General features: G+C 32.3%; 2 protein-coding genes across 2 annotated transcripts; both read left to right on the top strand.

Annotated features, from left to right (window-relative positions):
* Positions 1-19,916: 19,916 nt before the first annotated feature.
* LOC134681171 (uncharacterized protein KIAA1958-like) lies at positions 19,917-22,104 on the top strand. The gene is made up of 3 exons (XM_063540655.1): positions 19,917-20,527; positions 20,843-21,061; positions 21,412-22,104. Exons 2-3 carry the CDS (start codon positions 20,887-20,889, stop codon positions 21,921-21,923), a joined length of 687 nt encoding a protein of 228 aa, XP_063396725.1. The 5' UTR covers positions 19,917-20,527; positions 20,843-20,886; the 3' UTR covers positions 21,924-22,104.
* LOC134685413 (uncharacterized) lies at positions 20,060-20,860 on the top strand. The gene is made up of 2 exons (XM_063545204.1): positions 20,060-20,527; positions 20,843-20,860. Exons 1-2 carry the CDS (start codon positions 20,060-20,062, stop codon positions 20,858-20,860), a joined length of 486 nt encoding a protein of 161 aa, XP_063401274.1.
* Positions 22,105-22,639: the final 535 nt, after the last annotated feature.

Genomic DNA, 22,639 nt, shown 5'->3' with positions numbered 1-22,639 from the left:
CTACTAGCTAAATGGAACAGTTTCCGAATGATTAATATGGCGACACTCTCTTCTTTGGGAATTGAAGACAGTTTTATCTGAATAACTACTAAATGGAACTTTTTAAGAGAAAGAATCATCAAAACTAATAACAATAAATGTTCTATTTAGAGTTACACTCTCCGTAATTGCTATGTGCAGATATTTAGTGAAATGCATTGACAATCATTAATTTATATTAAAAACACGCTTTTTGGTGGACTCAGTCGTATTTTTTTATTTTTTGTTGTGTGGACTGTTGTTTACCTTTATGTCGGGCGATTTCCGTTTTCTTATGGTATAGTCAGATCGTTTCGATATGATATAAAAGAGAAAGATGTGTATGATTTCTAATGAGAACACTCTATAAACAAGAGACAAAATGACACAGGAATACACAACTAAAGATCACCGTACTGCCTTTAACAATAAAGAAAACCATACCGCGTAATCAGCTATGAAAGGCCTGTAAATGACAAATGTAAAATAATTCAAAAGAGAAAAACTAACGGTCTGATTGATGTTTGAAATGATGAACGAAAAAAAAATGTGATATACAGCAACACACGTACGACAACCACTGAATTACAGTCTACTGAGTGGGACCAGACGCATACAGAATGTTGCGGGTGTAACCAGTAACGAGTTTGACTCTGTTATATCCCGCTCTCTTTTAAAGCACCTTTTGTAACCTATGAGAACATTCAGTTCGTGTATGTAACAATAAAAATAACATTGTTTTAAAGTCGGAATTTAATTCATTTTCTGTCAGATTTACAGCTGAAAATGGAACATGATTTGCAAAATTTATTTGTCGCCATTATTTACAATTTTGCAAAATAAGGAAATGTTGTTATATGATCAGGTCAGCTGTTAAAACTTTCCTTATTGAATCGTAACTTTTATCAAATTTTACTTTCGGTTTAAATACCTTGAAAGTTGAAAATGTTATTACTGCCTTAAACGGAAGTGCATTTGAAGAATTATAGATTTTACCTTAGCTGTATTTGACCCGCAGACTTGTTATACCTTTTATGTCCGCAATCCTCTTCAACTTCGCCACAAAAAAAAAGTATTAGTTATAATTAACAAAATATAAAGAATACACATGTTTACCATTGTATAATGACGGGTTGTATAAGTACCGAGCCACGTTATATCTATACTATTAAACGAGAAGACCTCATTTTGGGTGTCGCTTCTCCTCCTTCCACAATAAATTGATAATTGTAACTGTATGTCCAATAGGTACCATGCATAGTCGCATTTGTCATCAATTCTTATGATTATTCAGTTTCGGTTATTTTGGGAGAAAAACGTGGAAAAAAAGAAGTCCGGATATGTGTCCGTCATCACCTGGCTTTTATTCATAGACTTCCACTTCCGTTTATTTTCCCAGAAGTTTTGTAAATTGACATTAGGGAGCTACCATTTGATTTTTATGGGGGTGTGCTAGGATGAAAACTCCTGTCCTGCCTATTTTTTTCAAATTTCCCCCATAAAAATCAAATGGTAGCTCCCTTACATACCCTATATTATCATGTTTTATTTAAGATTCATTGACTGAATCGTTTTATAAGAATATTGTCCCAAGTGTAAACAACAATCCAGGCCGTGTGAAAATAAACAAATCATTTGTGTAATTCACTTTAATATCGTCACGTAAATAACGACACATGCATAGCCTATATTATCATGTTTTATTTAAGATTCATGCAAGCCATTTTCACATTTACTGAATCGTTATATGTTGTCCCAAGTGTAAGGAACGAACCAGCCGGTGTGAAAATAAACACAATCATTTTTTCATTCACTTGTGTCCTGTTAAATTGTTCCTTTTAAAAGTTTTGGATTCTCATAAATTCTATGTATAACTTTTGGACTAGTTTGATTTCTGTAATTTATTCTTACATACTTTTGATTTTTTAACCCTGTCTGCGCTCATTGCCTATGTATAATTTAAAATTGTTTATAATCCAGGTACTTTTGATAACTATTGTATGCACATTGAACGACAAATTTATGTGACGTATATAATTTTTCTGACGTCAGACACTCAAATCAATCCATGTGTTCGTAGATAGTAGATGTTGTTGTGTCCTGTTAAATTGTTATACGATGATGACTGATGTTCCCATATTTTGACTATTTTATTGATTGTGACTGTTTATTTAACGCATCATGTAAATGTAACGGAATTTGATGAGACTGTTATTAAAGTGAGAGGGTTAGCGCTATAGAACCAGGTTTAATCCACCATTTTCTACATTTGAAAATGCCTGTACCAAGTCAGGAATATGACAGTTCTTGTCCATTCGTTTTTGATGCGTTTTGTTTTTTGATTTTGCCATGTGATTATGGACTTTCCAAATTGATTTTCCTCTGAGTTCAGTATTTTTGTGATTTTACTTTTTATCGTCACGTAAATAACGACACAGACATAGCCTAAATCATCATGTTTTGTTTAAGATTTAACGACACAGGCCCTATGAAAAACAAGAATGTGTCCATAGTTTAACAGATGCCACATCCGATCGGCACTATCATTTGCTATGTTTTGACCGTGAAATGGGGTAAAATCTAATTTGGCATTAAAATTAGAAAGATCATATCATAGAGAACATATTTACTAAGTTTCGATTTGATTGAACTTCAACTTCATCAAAAACTACCTCGACAAAAACTTTAACCTGAAGCGGGACAGACGGACGGAAGAACAAACTAGAAAATATAATTCCCATAAATGGGGCATGAAAATTTATTGTTGAAAGTAAAAACTTTAACCTGAAGCCGGACAGAAGGACGGACTTACAAACGAACGGAGGAATGGGGCATATAAATTTATTGTTGAAAGTGAAAGTAGTGATTTGATCAAAATAAAAGTAGGGTAGTTTTAGCGGGAGGCAAGACTTATTAGGAACGTCGGGATCTGGTGCTTTTAAGCTCGGGATTTCGGAACTGATTCTTACGGGATGCGGGAATAAAAAAATTTTATTTCGGGATGTCGGGATATGAATTTTGTTAAAATATGCATTTCGGGATTTCATGTTTTTAAGCCCGGGATTTCAGAATCAGGGCCCCTCAGACCACCCCTCAAATGAGCGTTAGTCATTTATACGAGATTCAAATCCTACCATTGGCATGTTAATAGGGCTTTCAAATGGAAAAGCACTGATGGATTGTTCTACAAGTACATTTTATTATCTAATAATAATGGTATGTAAGCAGTTTCATTTGTTTCATGATTGAAGCGGTGCAAATTTTTAATTTAATTTGACTTTTATCAAAAAATGCATTGTACCAAAGATGAAGAATAATTGTGGCATAAGGCCAAAAACACAAAAAAATAATCGAATTTAACAGAAAGGAAACACATAACGGAGGGCTTTTTGATACCTTATATGAAATTCTCCAGTCAAAATATCTTTTACAAAAAATCATCCTACAACAGTTTACAAGCTGTATATGCCCGCGATTTCGCGGGTGTGTTCTAGTATGTATTAAAGAAACATAAAAAGACATATAGACAAAGCACATAGCAACAACGAAAGTCAAGCGTACAAACATGTGTAAAGATAACGGGATGTATTAGTACAGAGCCGCTCTATATGCATCGAAGTATTTTAACCACCAAAAGACATACAGATAAAGCACTTTATCAAAAAATTTAAATTTAAAAGAAAACGAGAATTATATTATAAACATATAATATAACATAATGACAAAATTCAAAAGTATCACAAGTATCTTAATCATAATAAAAACAACAAAAAAGCATATATCAAATTTTCTAGTTAACAACCTCATTCATTGCTTTCTTATTTTTTAATTTTATTTGTTTATGTTAAATTCACCAATAAACGTTTGAAATTAAAGATTTGAAGTATTGAGACTGAATGATTAGATAACATTAACTCTGTATCGAGATGTATAGGTACATTATGGCCGCATTTCTTTCTAACCAACATTTTGTAAACGTTGTGTCACGTTTGTTTTTGTTTTCTAAACGCTACTAAAGTAGAAACAAATACAAACTTAAATAAGTCTTTACTGACTCTGTTTGAACTTTCAATACTGCATGCACATTTTGTTGGTAAACAAAACTTTTTACGAACGTAGAAACAAATGTAGCTTACATTTTGTACTTACAAACGACAAACCGCAGACGTATTTTTATCGTTTGCATCGTTTCTCAACGTTTAAGTAAAATTTGCAAACGTATGTTTGAAATAAATAATCAAAACATGTGCGCTAAGCCGTTTGCATAGTTTGTGTTAGAAAGACATGAACTCCTTATGTATCAAACATATAGTCAAAAATATTATAAATGTAATCTTAGTTTAAAACAAGTTTACAATATTATTCAACCGAAGCAGTTTGTGTATAACACTTCTAAAAGTGAACCGTTTGCAAAACCGTAGATTTATCTCAGAAATAATCTTTCCAGAGTTTTTATCTGTGAAAAAGATGATTTAGAGAGAAATTGAAACAGCAAATAGTCTGTTTTCAATATACAAAACACCCTATGTGTAAACATGGGTAAACGTTTTGAAAGTGCATAATACAGTGAAAATAGCACAAAAATATCAGAAACATTATCGCCATTCATTCTCTTCAGGTGATTATACTCCAAGCTATAAGTTTTTTTTCTTTCTATCAGTTAATTTAAATTTCCTTAATGATTATTTTTAAAATGAGCCGAACCATTCACGCAAACCCTTGCCTGGATCATATTAGATAAAATAAGATTATCAAAATGTAACATTCTTATTATATCTATAATGACACTTCTAATTCAATTTTCTTATATTTTGTGTGTTTTTAAGTTGACTCCTTACTTAGTAATTCAGATAAACTTTTTCAATAGTGTGACATGATTAAGTTTTGAGGATCGAGAGTACGAAAAAATCCCTTTATGTTACACCTCCAAACCACATTATTCATGTTATTGTCGCAAAACGTTCGGATTAAAAACTATGACCTACTATGTTTTATATATCTGTATATAGTATGAATTGTTCCGTACGTAAGATTACTTGGAAAGATATCAATATGACTTTAATTCAAACAACTATATTTTAATTAATAACAGTCACAATGAGATCCGGTTTAATTTTGTGTTGGCCTTCCCACTTAGTCTACATTTTACTTATTTGAACCGAAATTAGGTTTAATACACAAGTAATCAATTCGTTCCAACCCGATACATAGTCGTTAGAACAATGTCCTTTTTTCAGTGAATTATTGAACGATGATTCAAAGAAGTATTGAATGGGTTTTCATAACATGATCAAATTGTTACAATTGACGTTGCAGTATAACTATTGGTTAATTCTTTGAATACATTATTTCAAAACGAGATTTGTCTTACTTTTGGATTTGATCGAGTAGAGATACACTTCTTCTACCATATAATAAATCGCCGCTGTTGTCTCTTGGTTACATGCTCATTTATATCACCCCTAGTTTTTAGTGGGGTTCGTGTTGTTCATTCTTTATTTTTTTATGTTGTGTCATGAGAAATATTGTTTGTCTGTTTGTCTTTTTCATTTTTAGCCATGGCGTTGTCAGTTTGTTTTAGATTTATGAGTTTGACTGTCCCTTTGGTATTTTTCGTCCCTCTTTTAGAATGGGGTGTCCTGGGTTTGATCTCCGACCAGAATAATCCAAAGCATTGGTTATCTTCTAAGCACGCGGCATTTACATATGTAGAGGTAATAATGTAGACTTGTCAGGTCGGAATAGGAATATCGCGTCCGGAATAGGATGGGATTGGCTTTTTACAAAAGTCAGACATACACAAAAGAAATGGAAAACATATTTCTAGCAAAGACTATATATTTAAAAATCGAGGAGAATGCAACAAATAATATACATGTAGGAATATGGTTTGCACTTGTATAAGTACTACTAGCTTTACTTCGCTGAATATTTATATATTTCAATTCATAGGGTTCAATAAAAGTAACACTTTACCGTAAATTTTGTTTGACCGAAGCGTTTTAGCTGGGATTTTTTTTTTATCAGGAACGGTCAAACCTTAAGTTGATAATATATAAATAAAAAAGAAGAAACTTTTTAAAAGTACTTAATATGTGCAAAAAAGACAAACATTTTTAAGCAGAGTTCGTTCTATGTTCAATTTTGCCTGGCTGGATTGGAACCTTACCTGTTGTATTGATTAACGGATAATTTCATGTCAATATGTTACAAACTTTCGGTACCGAAACATTTACTTTTGAGCTGGAGATACCATCAGGGACTGCCAATCGAACGGCTTTGTTGAATGTTTAAATGCAAAATCTTAGGGGGGGGGGATACAAAAAAAATTAAAAGGTAGATTTTAGAAAGTTAACTTTTCCATTATGGAACAGAGATCAGTAAAAAAAACTCATCATAGAAACCATGATTAAATATTGTGTTTACGCCAAAATGAACCAATCAAAACTAAATGAAATTAGGCACAAACAAATGAAACAATTGAAAACATTTGGTGAGTCCATTTCATTGACAGATTAGGGGCATACGATACAGTTACAGGGGAGGTAATCAGGGTTTCCCCTGGGTCAATTATTTTTTTCGCCACCTCTTTCGCCAAAACAATATATTTTTCGCCACTTTATTATTTTTTTCGCCAAGTAACACAAATACATTTTTCTTTTAAAATTTTCGTTTTTCAAGCCCCCCTCCCCCCTAAATAAGAAGTGGTTTCTTAAACAAAACGAAGCATCTTATCACTTGGAATGGTAAGGTGTAGTCATTACATTGAAGGGTAGTCTCATGCCAACCTTTTGAATAGATTTCTTCATAACAACAGTTTTCTTTTCTAGACCATCGTAAATAAGTAAAACTATATGCTTGAAACACGTGTGTAACTGAAACGAATTTGAATACCCACTCAAATCAATGATCTATATGAAGTTAAATGATAAAGTTTTAAATCGGAGACCTTTCTAGCTTTTGGACATTTTTCGTCAGAACAACAATTTTTTTTCTGGAAGAAGGAGAGGAAGCGTAAAAAAATTGCTTCAAACACGTGCGTCGCGAAGTGGTTAATAAATCCCCTTTGTGACATATGACAGAAGCCATTTAACCATATCATACAATTAACACCTTTATTAATTAGTCCTTTGATGTCGATAGCTATGAATGCAATCAGCTGATTATTGATTTTTTGTCAAAATCTTAACGAGTTCAAGGTGAATTCCGAGTATTGTCTGATCGGTAAAGTCCGAGAAACCCGAAAAAAGTAAATAAACAAGATGGCTGAAAATAAATCGTTATATATTTTTCTTTCGCCAAATTCTTTCGCCAATGACGAATTGTAATCGCCACAATTATTATTTTTTCGCAAATTGCGAAAATGGCGACCGCCAGCGGAAACCCTGGAGGTAATGACGTTGCTTACGTAAATTGCTATTTTCGCGACGTCAAACTATGACTTATTGGGAAAAGATTAGTTTTCGTCTGATTTTTATCATTCAAACTTATCTAACTTTTAAAAGAGTTCATGTACCCCTCTTTTTTTAAAAGGCCATTTGGTTTGATTACGTTAGAAGATTATGTGTTCCAATTTTCATGAAACGTAAATAGTGCATTTTTTTTATGTGATTTTACAGCAAAAATGTCGTTGTTGTTTCTACATTCGTGAACATTTGATAAATATGAGTCATTTGAAAAACAAATTGTACGAATTTAAAGGTTATTTATATAAAACAGAATTTACAAATAATTTAATAAAAAACAGATTGTGATTATCTTTCAAACCAAAACAGTTATGTATTTCTGTCGAAAGGAAAAATACGTCCACAAATACGAAATTTTTGAGTTTGAGCGATTATATGAAATTTGGACCTCATTTTACATAAAAAGTAGCACAAGAAGGTATATTTTTTTTATTACATATTTGATTTAATCAGGCAAAAAAGCCTATATGCAAATTGTCAGCAAAATTTAAATATGGGATCAAAACTGTATCGTATGCCCTTAAGCACGCGTATGACATTTGCGCCGATTTTTTAAATTTTCAATTCTTTCATTTGCGCCGATTTTATATTTGCTCCTAATTAGATTTACAGGTAAGCTTATAATACTCGTATACGTACATGTACTATACCATTGGTAAAATCTGGCTATAAATGTAGTTCACTTATGTTTACAGCAGATTTCAGTCAGTATGTAGCTAATGGTAATATCTTTGGTTTGCTTGCTTGTTAGCTGAACCGTGAAGTCACTGAAATGACCCGATTAGTCAATTCCTAATTCCTTAATCATCGACGGTCATACATATCGGAAGGTCAGTGTCCTGAACAAAACAACTTATCTTACTGACGAACCATAAAATCGTGTAGACTCACCACGGATTCTGATGGTCTGGCTATTGTCAAAGCACAGACTTGAAGAGCATAACCATGCGACAGATCGATGACCGAAAGACAAAGGCTAAATAACTATGGATACGGTCAAGGAAAAGGTCTGAAGATGAATCTTGTATGCCTTCTTCCACCACCCCTCTCCTCTGTACAACTTGTTAACGGAAGAGGTCAAAATGATAAATGAAAAATAACCTGACTTGGATTGAAATTTGTTTCATTGGCACTCATACATCGTTTTATATCTATTCTATTGTAATTTACCTGTAAAAAAATCGGCGCAAATGAAGAAAAAAAATGGGCGCAAATCAAAGAAAGAAATCGGCGCAAATGCAAAATGCCGCGTTGATGATATAATAGAAACCACAGTAAATTAAATAAGACGACGTCAGCACATTGTTCTTCGTGTCTAGACATTTATAGCAACATTCCCTTTTACTATTTGTTTTATTTCCTGTGGGCTTTATTTTAAGGGTAGTGCCTAGCTCGTTGCATGTATACAGCCCGTAACAGAGAAGTGATCGAATTGATGTTTCTTTACCGTCAAAATTAGCTTCGACAAACTTAATTGAGTAGTGACCGAACTATTGGTACTTTAACATTAAGAAGATTGACAATACTGACAAACTTTTATGTGTCGATAATCATAAAGATTTATGGAAGGACGTCTTGGTAGTACTATTTCCTTTACAATTTTACCCAAAACTAAAGAAATATACTGGTAAAGAATTAAAAAGGTGTTTGATAGGAATGAAGTCCTTTATTTTTTCGGACTAAAATGTGTACCGTATGTGTGATGGATTTGAATTCAATTAATAACTTTGAAATGTTTTCTCATATGTATACACAAAAGGGAGGACTGGTATTTGTACTTCTTTTAGAATATGTCTTCGTCCGTTTCACATGCCAAACTTTTTTCTAGTACAGTTTAAACGGGAAAATTTTGTTTAGATTTTTTTTTATATGACAAAATAACGAGCAAAACTATTTCTTGCAATGGCACACAGAGATTTATTTTTTTTTAGTAAAAATCAGTAAAAACTATTTTTTCCAAAATATACCATGGCTAGGACTTGACTAGTTTTTAGCAGTGTACAAATCAGAGTAAACATATTAAATTTCTTATATACAGTCGAATTTGTCTATAGGTTACACAAAGCTGTTTCTTAAAACGTTTGTATCAGGGAATTTTTTCTTTGACTTTTAAAACATGTAGGGGAAACAGATTTCCTAACCATTCACATATAACATTCCGTATTTCTGATTTTTTGTTCGATAACGTAAATTATACGACATTTTTATGACTACGTGAACTTGTGCTATTTATTTTTGCTGGTCTTTAGGAAGACAATTTACAATTGTGCAGTGAACACACTTAATACATTTAAACTTATAATTCTGTTTGGAAACAAAAATAAATTCCCAATATATAAATATACATGTATGAATATATGAATATACATGACTTTGTATTATATGTCGTGTACATGATTGGATTTTGTAGATATAACTACCGCTCAGAAAAAGTATCATGGATTTCGAGGCTTTCGTATTCAAGGTTTTGAATTCTACCCTTGTTGAAAACCTGTAGAGATAAAGATTTCATCGAGGTCGCACCAACTGTTTCTGCATCTAAGATCAGTTACATGTAACATGATCTCGTCGATTCGCACGACGAAGCCATTGTTTATGACAGAACACAAATTCTAGATTATGTATTTTTGTTTCCGTCAATTCGAAAGTATTTGACCATTTCAACTCCTTTGTATTTCATAATATGTGTCATGAACAAAGACATATGTTCGATTGAATAATGATTTCCTCGTAACAAATGATTGAAACTTCGGAGATCCCGTATTTGATCCTTTACCGTTAAAATGAAAATGCCAATGACAGAGGTTGATTATAAAAAATGTTTATTGTGTTAAAAGAAACTTCGACTGAAACAATGAAAACTTACACGTTGGACATGAAATATTTTGTCGATGAAGAAAATAAAATTATGTCACTTCTGAAATAAGTTTGTCGATGACGTAACTTATTCTGACGGTAAAGAAACGCGATTTCGATCACTACTCTGATACGGGCTGTATGAACCCTTGCAATAATTCCGAAGAATGATCCAAAGTAAAAAATAAAAACAAAACCTTCCAAATTGTAAGCGCATTTTTTCATCAGAAACTCTCAAATATAGCCAAATCCGTCTAACTTATGGTCAATTTTTTCAGAGGGAGTTTCTTTATTTTTATTATTAAATAAACGGACAGTTTTAGAAAGTTTCGTTATAAATCATGCTAGTGCTGAAGTACTGACTATACAGTTGATGATGTCCTCGATGACTGTTAGTCCAACAGCAGATGTATCGACTCGGTGCTGTAATAAATGAAAGTCAGAAAGATACACCTTTACATGGCATAAAGGAGTCCAAAGGGACCTTAAACTTACTCTATTGTATAGATTCTTGTACTATTTATTGTATTGTATGTCACAATTACTTGGTAAGATATCAAGAAGAATATTGTATTTTTTTAAATTAATACAAATTCTTCTATATATAACAGATTCAATAAGATTCTGTTTCATTTTGTCTTGACTTTCTTGCTTAGTCTACATTTACTTATTTAAAACCAAATTTAGTTGAATACACACATGGAATTTATTTGTTTCACTCCAGTGTATATTGCGTATATTGCGTAAGAACAATGTCCTTTGTTTGGTTATTCGACGAATCATAATGATTGATCGATTCAAAGAATTATTGAATTGGTTTCCATTGTGTTATCTAAATATATTTTTAATTAACCTTTTAGTATTTATTACCTTTAATTATTTGTAAAGACAGCGTGCACAAAGTTGACGGCAACTGTAAAATGCGATTTTAAAAGATGTTTATCCAACCTTGTTAAAATCTTTTAAACAGGAAGGGTTTTTAAATGATAAATAATAAATGGAATTCGGACAATGACGTTTTACGAAATTTACCCCCCTCCCCCCAAAAAAAATAATAAAAAACGGACATAGTCAATAAGTTTGGAACGTGGTTCGCGATGTGTAAGAAAGAGAAATTTGGGAGGATTAGTATTCGAAAATGGAAGAATCGGCAAGAAAAAATATGTAATTGCTATTTTTTTATTACAAAATAACTTAATATTCCAAATGTGCATATCAAGAGGCTTAAACAAATCTGCAAAATATGAATGATTCGATAGTCTAGACTGAACACCTGAACCTTTTTAATATCCAACTATTATGTTACAATAAAAGAAATGACGTTCTAACACTATTTTTATTAATCATTTCCTTTACACTGTGCTTGGCATATATTTATTTATATTTACAGAATGTGCATTTGCTGCACTTCGTTGTTAAAAAAAAAGTATGGAACGCCTCACCTGCCTTATGATAACAATTACCATATCATTATATATATCACGAAGAAAATGTTCTATACTATAACATCATTTGACTATAATACTCTGTCAATTCGCTATATCACTATGGTAAATGTTCTATACTATAACGGCATTTGACTATAACACTCTGTCAAATCGCTATATTACTAAGGTCAGTTTATATACTATAACTACGGGGCGCCGAATAGGACTCTTGTGGTTTTGTACAAAATTCAATTCTGTCGTAACAAAATCATTTTTGTCTTACAAAACTATGTGATACAGACTTCTTTTATGAGAACTTCAATTTTGTTATGACAAAGTTCATTTTTGTAGACAAAATTCATTTTTGTTTTGACAAAAGGCAATTTTGTCAAAAAGGTATGCAAATATAAACTTATTTGCATACAAAATTGACTTTTGTTACCTGATATGGAAATTAAAACACAAAAGTCAATTGTGTGAAACAAAATTGAGTTTTGTGAGACACAACTGACTTTTGTGAGTCAAAACTGACTTTAGTGACTCACAAAAGTCAATTTTGTGACGACAAAATTGACTTTTGTAAGACAAAATTGACTTTTGTGAGACAAAATTGACTTTTGTGAGACAAAATTGACTTTTGTGAGACAAAGTTGACTTCTGTGAAACAAAATTGACAAAATTTAATTTTTTCTCTCAAAAGCCAATTTTGTTTTGTCTCTCTGAAACAAAATTCGATTTTGTATGCAAATTAGTACAGAATCCAAACTAAACTAATTTGCATACAAAATTTACTTTTGTCGCCCAATTTTCAAAATAGGTAACAAAAGTCAACTCTGTGTAACAGAAATGAATTTTGTCATGCAAAGAGGGACGAAAGACACCAAAGGGACAGTCAAAAGTGACTTCTGTCCACTGAAAGATAATTTTGTATGACAAAATTTTAAATTTTTAGTATCTTGCAAATTTTGTATAACTGAACTCATTTTTGTTGCACAAAAGTCACTTTTTTCCGTACAAAATTGAATGTCGAGTACAAAAACACAAGAGTCCCATTCGGCGCCCCGTAATAACGGCATTTGACTTTAATACTCTGTCAATTCGCTATATCACTAAGGTAAATTTATATACTATAACAGCATTTGACTATAATACTCTGACAATTCGCTATATCACTAAGGTAAATTAATATACTATAACAGCATTTGACTATAATACTCTGTCTATTCGCTATATCACTGGTTAATTTATATAATATAACAGCATTTTACTACAATACTCTGTCAATTTGGTATATCACTAAAATAAATTTATTTACTATAAAGACACTTTGATACAACATGAAGTTAGCTTTTCATATTATTCTAACAGACTGTCATTTAACTTTGTTTTGAAGATAAGCTTCAAATAATATTTAGTGGGAGATATTATGGACATAATTGTGCAAATCGTGATACAAGCATGAAATTTGGTATAAAGGTTAACTAAATGATACTAATAAAAAATCCGCTGCTGGCCAGAAAAAATAATCATTTTTTCAAGATGGCCACCACACATTTTGAAAATGGCGTCATAACAAATAAGCCAATATTTGTTAATCCTTTGAAAGGTGTGTTATATGTAAAATCCATTTTTAGATTTGATAAAAAGAAAATGACAGTTCATAAATAACGACTAGACAATATATTAATGAAACTTAAGGTGACTTCCGGTTTCAAAATGTCGGCTAACGAGTCAAAAATTTCGATTTTTTTTACTTTCAAGCAATTTTACAGTGGATTTTAATCCTTGAAAGATGTGTTATGTATGATTCAATGTAAGATAAGATAAAACGTTAAAAACAGCTCCTTAGTACGACAAAACAACACATAACTGAAAAAAAATAGTGGTTTCCGGTTCCAAATTAGATGCAAATACGTAAAAAATATTTTAATAATTTTCATCAACCTAACAAGTAATAACACAAGCATGAAATACAAGCATGAAATTTGGTATACAGGTGGACTAAACGATAATTAAAAGAAATCAGGTGCTGGCAATCAAAAATTTCCATTTTTCAAGATGACCACCGATCATTTTGCAAATGGCGTCATATCCATTTGTAAATCTTTGAAAGTTGTGTTATAGGTATAATCCAATGTAAGGTTTTAATAAGCGTAAATTACAGTTCCTAAGTTCGAAAAAACAACACATGAATGACAAAAAAGAGTGATTTCCGGTTTCAAAATGGCGGCAAAACTTTTGAAAAGGTATTTTTTTTTTATAATTTTCATCAACTTAACAAGTGATATCACATTCTTTGTTAAGATTAAATGCCTAGTTTTGTTAGAAAGACAGGTTCGTTATCTTAAAATTATCGGACAGTAGCCAATAACAAAACTTGTTCAAGGAAGGACAGAACGGTAGCATTTACAGTCCTCAACACAACTGGATTTTTCGCCTCCTCATTTCAAAAGTTCTTGACAGGAAGATGCAACTTTAACGGTAGCCGAAGAAGTCCTCGATTTTTTTCTTTCATCCAACCCCAGTGTTCATGAATTGGTACATAAATCAGGCTGAGCCCAAACTTATCCTCCTTGATACGCTGCACTTTGGACGTGCTCCGAAAAAAACACTCTTGTAGGCGAAACTACATCACAATGCCGCTGCTTCCTGGGGAAAAAATTACATCGTGCCTCGTTAACAGCAAATGATGATGTTGTTCTGTCATACATGATGCAAAACAAATGCTTCTTTTATGTCCTTGTATGTTTCTTTTACTTCAGCAAAGAAATAAGTACGTCCCTTAGATGTTGAAATACTTCCTATGTCATCCAAACTGACCTATTCCCTTAGTGTCACATGCACTAAATGTATGAATGAAAGGAAGAGTAGCTAGACGAGGACCAAACGCATTTGATATATCACGTACAGGAAGCCATCAAAAGTCTTCATTTCTGCCAAAACCTATTCAGTTTGTTCCACCATATTTTTTTGGAGTGCTGCAATTCTTAATACAACTACATCTGTGTCGGTGCTACCTTAAATTACCGTCCTACAACAATTTTCATAATCAGGCCGAACATTGACAAACATTCGTATATCTGCTTCTCCATGCTTACAAGGGGTAGCTGGAAAGTATCATTATAAGTCTCTTCAGAAGCATTTTTGTCGGCAAAATTTCGTTTCGTTGTCATCTTCATAGAGAAAACTACTCCAGAACCCAACTTTTTGTCTTTTCACATCTAGCCTTTCAATGATTCATTTAGTAAATCTAACACAAAATCTACTCTGGAATACTTATCGATGCATGATTTTATTTAAGGCCGTATAACACAATTGCAAAATCATCCAATAGTGATATCCTACAAGGTGGCCTGGAATTAACCATTGCTGCTCTATCAACGATAAATGCGTAAGAATTTGGATCTGCAAATTACAAAATATTTCAAGTTTATCCATTTGCACCGATTTAATACCACTGTTTAAAATGCCACCCGAGGACAAAAACGGAGGAGCAGTTTGTCTTTATGGATTAAGAAATATTCCAAATCAGTTTGTCCACTGAGACAAAAAATAAAAGTCTAGAAAAGATATCTAAGTGCTCTAGCTTTGTTTTTTTACAAAATCGTTTACAGTTTTATTTTACCGACATAATAGGAGTTGTTCTTTTTAATCTGGTTATAAGAAACCGGTTCTCCTTCGTTTTGTATTTGCTTCAAACGATCTTCAAATTATTTGCCTTTGATCTTTTTAAAGAAACCCTTGTGTGTTGACTAAGTCGTTCATCTATTATAGAATGCCTCAAACCACTAGATCTTGCAAATTTATCTGATATTCTACTGACTTCTGGGCTAGCTACCATCAAAACGTCTTAATGAGGTCTTCGGTTAAACCTATGACAACACATTGCCCTATACAATTGCATTATTCTGTTTTTGTCTGATCAATTGTGTTATAAGAAAAATATTTTCTGGTCTTACGTACAGTAAAATTATCATTTTCAAAATCAATTGCCACCTGTGGGTGACATAAGAGAAGGAAAGCCATATCTCGGAGAAGGTCGGTCGCGATCGAGAATATGTTACACGATCAAGACCAAAATGAATACAGTATCATGCTTTATATGGACTGTTTGTACAAAATCTGACTCATGAAATAAGCATACTACCAAATTCACAAGAAGTTCTTATTTGAAAATTGAACGCCAGGAATTGAACTGTGGTAGAGATGACTATATTTTGTTGCGCCAGTGTATCAAATCATTGAACGTCACAGAGTCATGACATAATTATAATTTCTGTGTTTAGCTTTCTTAAGCCGATATATACCTTTCACCCCTGGTTTTTGGTGGGGTTCTTGTTGTTTATTCTTTAGTTTTCTATGTTGTGTCATGTGTACTATTGTTTTTCTGTTTGTCTTTTTCATTTTTAGCCATGGCTTTGTCAGTTTGTTTTAGATTTATTAGTTTGACTGTCCCTTTGATATCTTTCGTCCCTCTTTCAAGCTAAAACACATAGTGTTATCTGATGCGCGTGTCTAGTCCTAGGTACATTTGAACATACATACAAGAATATGCCGTTCTAGGTGTTGCAATAATGGTTTTAGTGGGGACATATGACACATTTGTCCATCTACCTTCACGTAATATATCACCCAGAATTTTATAACAAGTCATTTCAATGTGAAATCCACCTTACATGACGATAAACTTATCTTCTGTGTACAAGTCAGGCAATTCCCACTGAATATCCATTACCAAAAGTGGCTGATCTGCCGTTACTATTGATGTTTTTTCTCGTTTTAACCACATTTTCCGTCTTATCCACCAAATACCTGATCATTGCAACTGAATAAACTTTTTTTAAACAGTGGCATCATAGATTTTACACTTACTTGCTTTTTAGAGTAATGAGATAAACTACTATTTATACCAGTTTGCCCTGGTAGTGCATACAAATCACTCATTATGTCTATAAATAGTTAACGCATGCGCAAAATTAATAAATCTTGAAAAATTTTATCAAACAAAATCATAATATCATTGAAAATCCCAAATCACTTATTTTATAGTTAATAGTTAAAATATTTTTTAATGAATTTTGTTACATTTTCGCGCATGTACAAACCCTGTATGTGTCAAATACTCATGTCTAGTGAATTATTTACATGAAAAGAAGGTATCTACCAAACCTGACAGCTGTTTTTCACTTAAAAAAGGTAAACGAAAAGTTTTCCAGAAAAAATCAGTATTTTCAAACTGAAAAAAACCCAGCCATTTTAGAAAACGGCGGTGGCCATCTTGAAAAAATGATTTTTTTTTATGGCCAGCAGTTGTTTCTTTAAAAGCATATAATAATGATGCTTTGTGGTAATTTTCATGCTTGTATCATCATTTGCACAATTCCCTCGATTTTGCCTGCTAATATCTTCCACTAATTGTCTTTGTATGTAAATCGTATTACTACGAATGTCTTGTAAAAAATTGGGTATAACGGAGCACTCAGGTAATCCCACATACAAAGACATATCATTTGACAAGGATGAGATTTTAGCAAATCATAAGTCCTTCATGGCTTCAATAAACATTACATTGAACGCCAAATCGGAGGACTTACCTTGTTTGTATTGGATACCAAAGCTTCATAAAATTCCGTACAAACAACGGTATATTGCTGGCTCATCTTCATGTTCCACTAAAGAATTGTCTATTAGATTGACTAAAATTCTGTCCGCAGTGAAAGAGGGTCTTCAGAAATACTGTGAAACTGTTTACTCGCGCAGTGGTATTACCATATGTGGATTCTTAAAAAATATAAAGAACTTTTAGACAATTTCAAATCTCGGTCTCTTTCTGAAATAAGTTCCATCAAAACTTTTGATTTTTCAACCCTGTATACCACCATTCCCCATGTAAAATTGAAAAATCGCCTAAAAGAAATTTTCCACAATGCCTTTCAACATAAAAATGGTAGCATACGCTATAAATTTATTACTTTGGGATTTCATAAAGCATATTTCGTCAATAGTGACAAACAAAAAGGTAAATCATGCTTCACAGAAGAACAAGTAGTCAGTATGCTGGAGTTTCTTATCGACAACATATTTGTTGAGTTTGGAGGTAGACTTTTCCAACAAATTGTCGGCATTCCTGTGGGAACAAACTGTGCGCCTCTTCTTGCCGACCTCTTCTTATTTTCATATGAATCGGAGTTCCTCCAGACACTTGTCAAAAACAAGAGGATCAAAGAAGCCAGATTATTTAATTTCACTTTCAGATATATTGATGATGTTCTTTCCTTAAACAATCCGAACTTTTCTGATTGGGTTCCATTAATATATCCCCCAGAACTCGAGATTAAAGAAACAACAGACACGGCTTCCTCCGCCTCATTTTTAGACTTATATCTAATCTTGAATTTGACTTACACAGTAATCTCAGTACCAGAATCGATGACAAACGAGACGATTTTAGTTTCGAAATTATAAATTTCCCCCACCTTAGTAGCAATATACCAACTTCACCTGCATATGGGATATATATTTCCCAACTTATTCGATATTCAAGAGCTTGCAGCTCCTACTCAGACTTTGTAAAACGTCATCAGTGTCTGAGTAGAAAGTTGATGATCCAGGGGTATGTCAAAGAACGTCTCGTCCTTTTTCTAAAAAAGTTCATCGGAAGGTTCCAAGACCTTGTTGATAAATATTCCGTATCAACTTCTCAAATAATACACGATGGTCTTGATGTATAGATTCTGCGTACTGATGTTGTGTATCATCTTAACAACATGTTTTATTGTTCTTTTATTTGTTTTTGTTCTATTATTAAGATTACTTTTACTGATGAATGGTTTTAAGTGATATCCGTTTGACGTGGCTCGGTACTTATACATCTCGTCAATGTGTTTGTATTGGCTTTCATTTTTTGGTGATTTGTTTTGTATATGCGACTCTTTGTATTTCTTTTGTGCTTATAACGTGACTCTGTACTTTAAAAGATCCCGTCAGTATGATATTTGTCTATAATATGTCATTATGATATATTTCTATTGAATTACTATATACGTTGAACCACAAACGTCAAAATCAATCAATGGCGTAGTGGAATTAACAATTTTTGGATTCTCATAAATTCTTTGTATAACTTTTGGACTAGTTTGAATCTCGGTCTATTTCTGTAATTTATTCTTATATACTTTTGATTTTTTAACCCTGTATGCGTACATTGCCTATGTAAAATTTGAAAATTGTTTGTATGCACTTTGAACGACAAATTTATGTGACGTATATAATTTTTCTGACGTCAGACACTCAAATCAATCCATGTGTTCGTAGATAGTAGATGTTTTTGTGTCCTGTTAAATTGTTCCTTTTAAAAGTTTTGGATTCTCATAAATTCTATGTATAACTTTTGGACTAGTTTGAATCTCGGTCTGTTTCTGTAATTTATTCTTACATACTTTTGATTTTTTAACCCTGTTTGCGTACATTGCCTATGTAAATTTTAAAATTGTTTGTGTGCACATTGAACGACAAATTAATGTGACATATATAATTTTTCTGACGTCAGACACTCAAATCAATCCATGTGTTCGTAGATAGTAGATGTTTTTGTGTCCTGTTAAATTGTTCCTTTTAAAATTGTTATACGATGATGACTGATGTACCCATATTTTCACTATTTTATTAATTGTGACTGTTTATTTAACGCATCATGTAAATGTAGCGGAATTTGATGAGACTGTTATTAAAGTGAGAGGGTTAGCGCTATAGAACCAGGTTTAATCCACCATTTTCTACATTTGAAAATGCCTGTACCAAGTCAGGAATATGACAGTTCTTGTCCATTCGTTTTTGATGCGTTTTGTTTTTTTTATTTTGCCATGTGATTATGGACTTTCCAAATTGATTTTCCTCTGAGTTCAGTATATTTGTGATTTAACTTTTTCATACTATGAAGACATCTTTATATAACATGGAGCTACATTTTCATATTGATTTGTCATTTAAATAAACTATCATGTGGTATTGCTACGTCATAAAGATTCATTTCAAACTATAAAGATATTTTATCATATACTTAGCATTAATATGATAGCTTTTGTATATGTGTAACGAACGGAAGTGCACAAGCCATAATTTCCCACCCAGGCTGATAACCCCTATCAGCCCGGTCTGATAACCCATATCAAGTGCCTCTCGTGCAAAAACCCCGTATCAGTGCCTATCGTGCAAGTAACTTCCGGTTTCCGGTATCGTCTGTTTACAAACAATTTTTTGAAGTTCTGCTCAAAACATCCGACAAACAAGAAAATGACAGAGGAGGATAGGTTTTTAAATGTGGGAGAAGGAGACACAACAGAGTTTATCAACTCTATGAAGAACGCTAACACTAAAAGGAAAACAAAAAGTGACATTAGCTTGTTTCAATCGTGGCTTTTAGCTACACAAAATGAAGAACGCCAGTTTTCAACGATTGAAAATGAGAAACTGGATCAATATCTTGCCAGATTTTTTATATCTGTGAGGAACAAAAAAGGTGAAGAATATGAACCGGACACACTCAAGTCCATACAGTCTTCAATTAACAGACATCTAAATGAAAATTCTGAGACTGATGTGAACATTTTAACCGATAAAGACTTTCAGCACTCAAGGGACGTTCTGTCAGCTAAAAAGAAAGATCTAAAGAGCAAAGGTTTTGGAACAGAAAAAGAAAAGCAGATGCTTTCACACAAGAGGAAATTGATCATCTTTATGACAGAAATTTGCTTGGAACAAGTAAGTAAAATAAAATATGATCTAAACCATCACTTAATATACATTAAAATTAATATTTTTAAAATATATTATACATGTAAATGTTCCTAAAATGTTGTTAAAGTGTATATTTTCAGGTACTACTATTTGGTATTGTTTCCACAAGAACCATTTTACTTATTTTTTCTGTTAGGAATAAACATATTCATATACACTCAATGTACATGTACAGTTAATAATCGAACATAATTTAATGCATGTCATTGGTATCGAGATACATGCATACACATATTTCCCTAATAAAATGATGTTTTAATTACTGCTTTTATTTGACAGGTAATTCAGATGCTTTGATTAATACAGTGTGGCTAAATAATTCAATGCATTTTGGCATGAGAAGCCGCCAAGAACATCAAGATATGATGTTTGGTGATATTGAGATGAAAGCAACATCAGGAGGAGTCCAGTATCTTGAATTTACTAAGCGCCAAACAAAAACAAGAAAGGGAGAGGGAAGTGCAAGGCCATTTGCTCCAAAAATGTTTGCAATTGCAGGTAATTATTCTTAAAAAAAGTACTTTTATCATGTTTATTATTCTTAGTATTATACAAAAAGAAAATTATATCATTTTGTATATTTCATAACAAGGTAATACCCAAATATAATTCCTGAATATATATAGCTATCAGATAATCTGTTTATCAAACACAGTTGAAACTCACTCCGCTACGAAAATATCACACATGTATATATATAGTGAGTAATACAGACCAACTTAAAAAATGTGCAAAAAACTTTGACGTTTATTTATGAATGACTGTGTTATTGATATTCCGATTGTTTTTTCTGTCTCTTATAAAATGACAAGATTGTGTTTACATTTACATCATTATATATTTTTTAGATAATCCAAGATGTCCTGTGAAAACATTCAAGACTTATATTCAAAGAAGGCCTACTGAACCATTAAAGCCAGACAGTAAATTTTATTTGTCAATTCTTCCTCGTTATCACAACAAGGGTCATGATGATTTTGACACTGAAAACACAAATATATGGTACAGTATGCAGCCAATGGGCAAGAATAAACTAGGTGAATTAGTCAAAGTTATGTCAGAGAAAGGAGGATTAACTGGTAGAAAAGTTAATCATTTAGCTAGAAAAACAACAGTGACATCATTGCTGCACTCCCATGTAGAGGCAACAACAGTGATGCAGTTAACTGGACACAAAAATGTAGCATCTATAAATGATTACAGTTCTGCATCTTTAGATCAACAAATTAAAATGTCTAACATATTGTCAGATATTGGATCTGGTGGTAAATCTGTGTGTACAGAACCTGCTGTAATGGAAAAACAGACTGTAAAAATGATAAATCTAGTGATATTGATTTTCCAAATGAAGACAATTTAATACTAGCTGATATGGATCTACAAGCCATTGATAATTATGAATCTAGTACAACATGTAGTAAAAATGACCATATTGATAAAACTGTAAATACTTCTATGCTTCCATCCTCAAAATTCCAAATGTTTCAAAATGCCTCCATAGGAAATGTCACAATAAATATATATGGAGGTAGTGATGCTGTTGTTGGACAATTATAACTTGTATTTGTTGGATTAATTATTTCACTTCTTTATAAAGTTTTTGACTGTTTTAGTTATTGTATTTGTTTATTTGCCTTACATAAAACTATAGTCGGAAGTATATGATAAAGCGATTAATACATGTACTTTTCCATATCAGCCTGGGTATCATCCCTCGATCCATATCAGCCCGGGCTGATATGGGGGTCTCGGGATGATACCCAGGCTGATATGGAAAAGGCCATGTATTAATCTCTATGTAATACAGCATAAAGATATTTTTTCATACTACTTTGTCACCTCAGTATGTTATAACAATATTTTTGTATGATACTATACAATCATCTCGATATAGCATGGAACAATTTTGTCATACTATTATGTCATACACTATCTTATAAAGAAAAATTTTAATATCAAGCTATTAATTCTTATATCACGAGATGTCATATATGTACCAGTAGACTATTTCATTACGCTATAAGATCATTTCACTATACTATAAGACCATTTCATCATACCATAAGACAAAAATAA

The sequence above is a fragment of the Mytilus trossulus genome, chromosome 1 (genome assembly GCF_036588685.1).
Source record: "Mytilus trossulus isolate FHL-02 chromosome 1, PNRI_Mtr1.1.1.hap1, whole genome shotgun sequence".
In the NCBI taxonomy this organism is placed as follows: Eukaryota; Metazoa; Mollusca; class Bivalvia; order Mytilida; family Mytilidae; genus Mytilus; species Mytilus trossulus.
The sequence above is the reverse complement of the archived record's forward strand: the minus strand, read 5'-3'. Positions and strand labels throughout refer to the sequence as shown.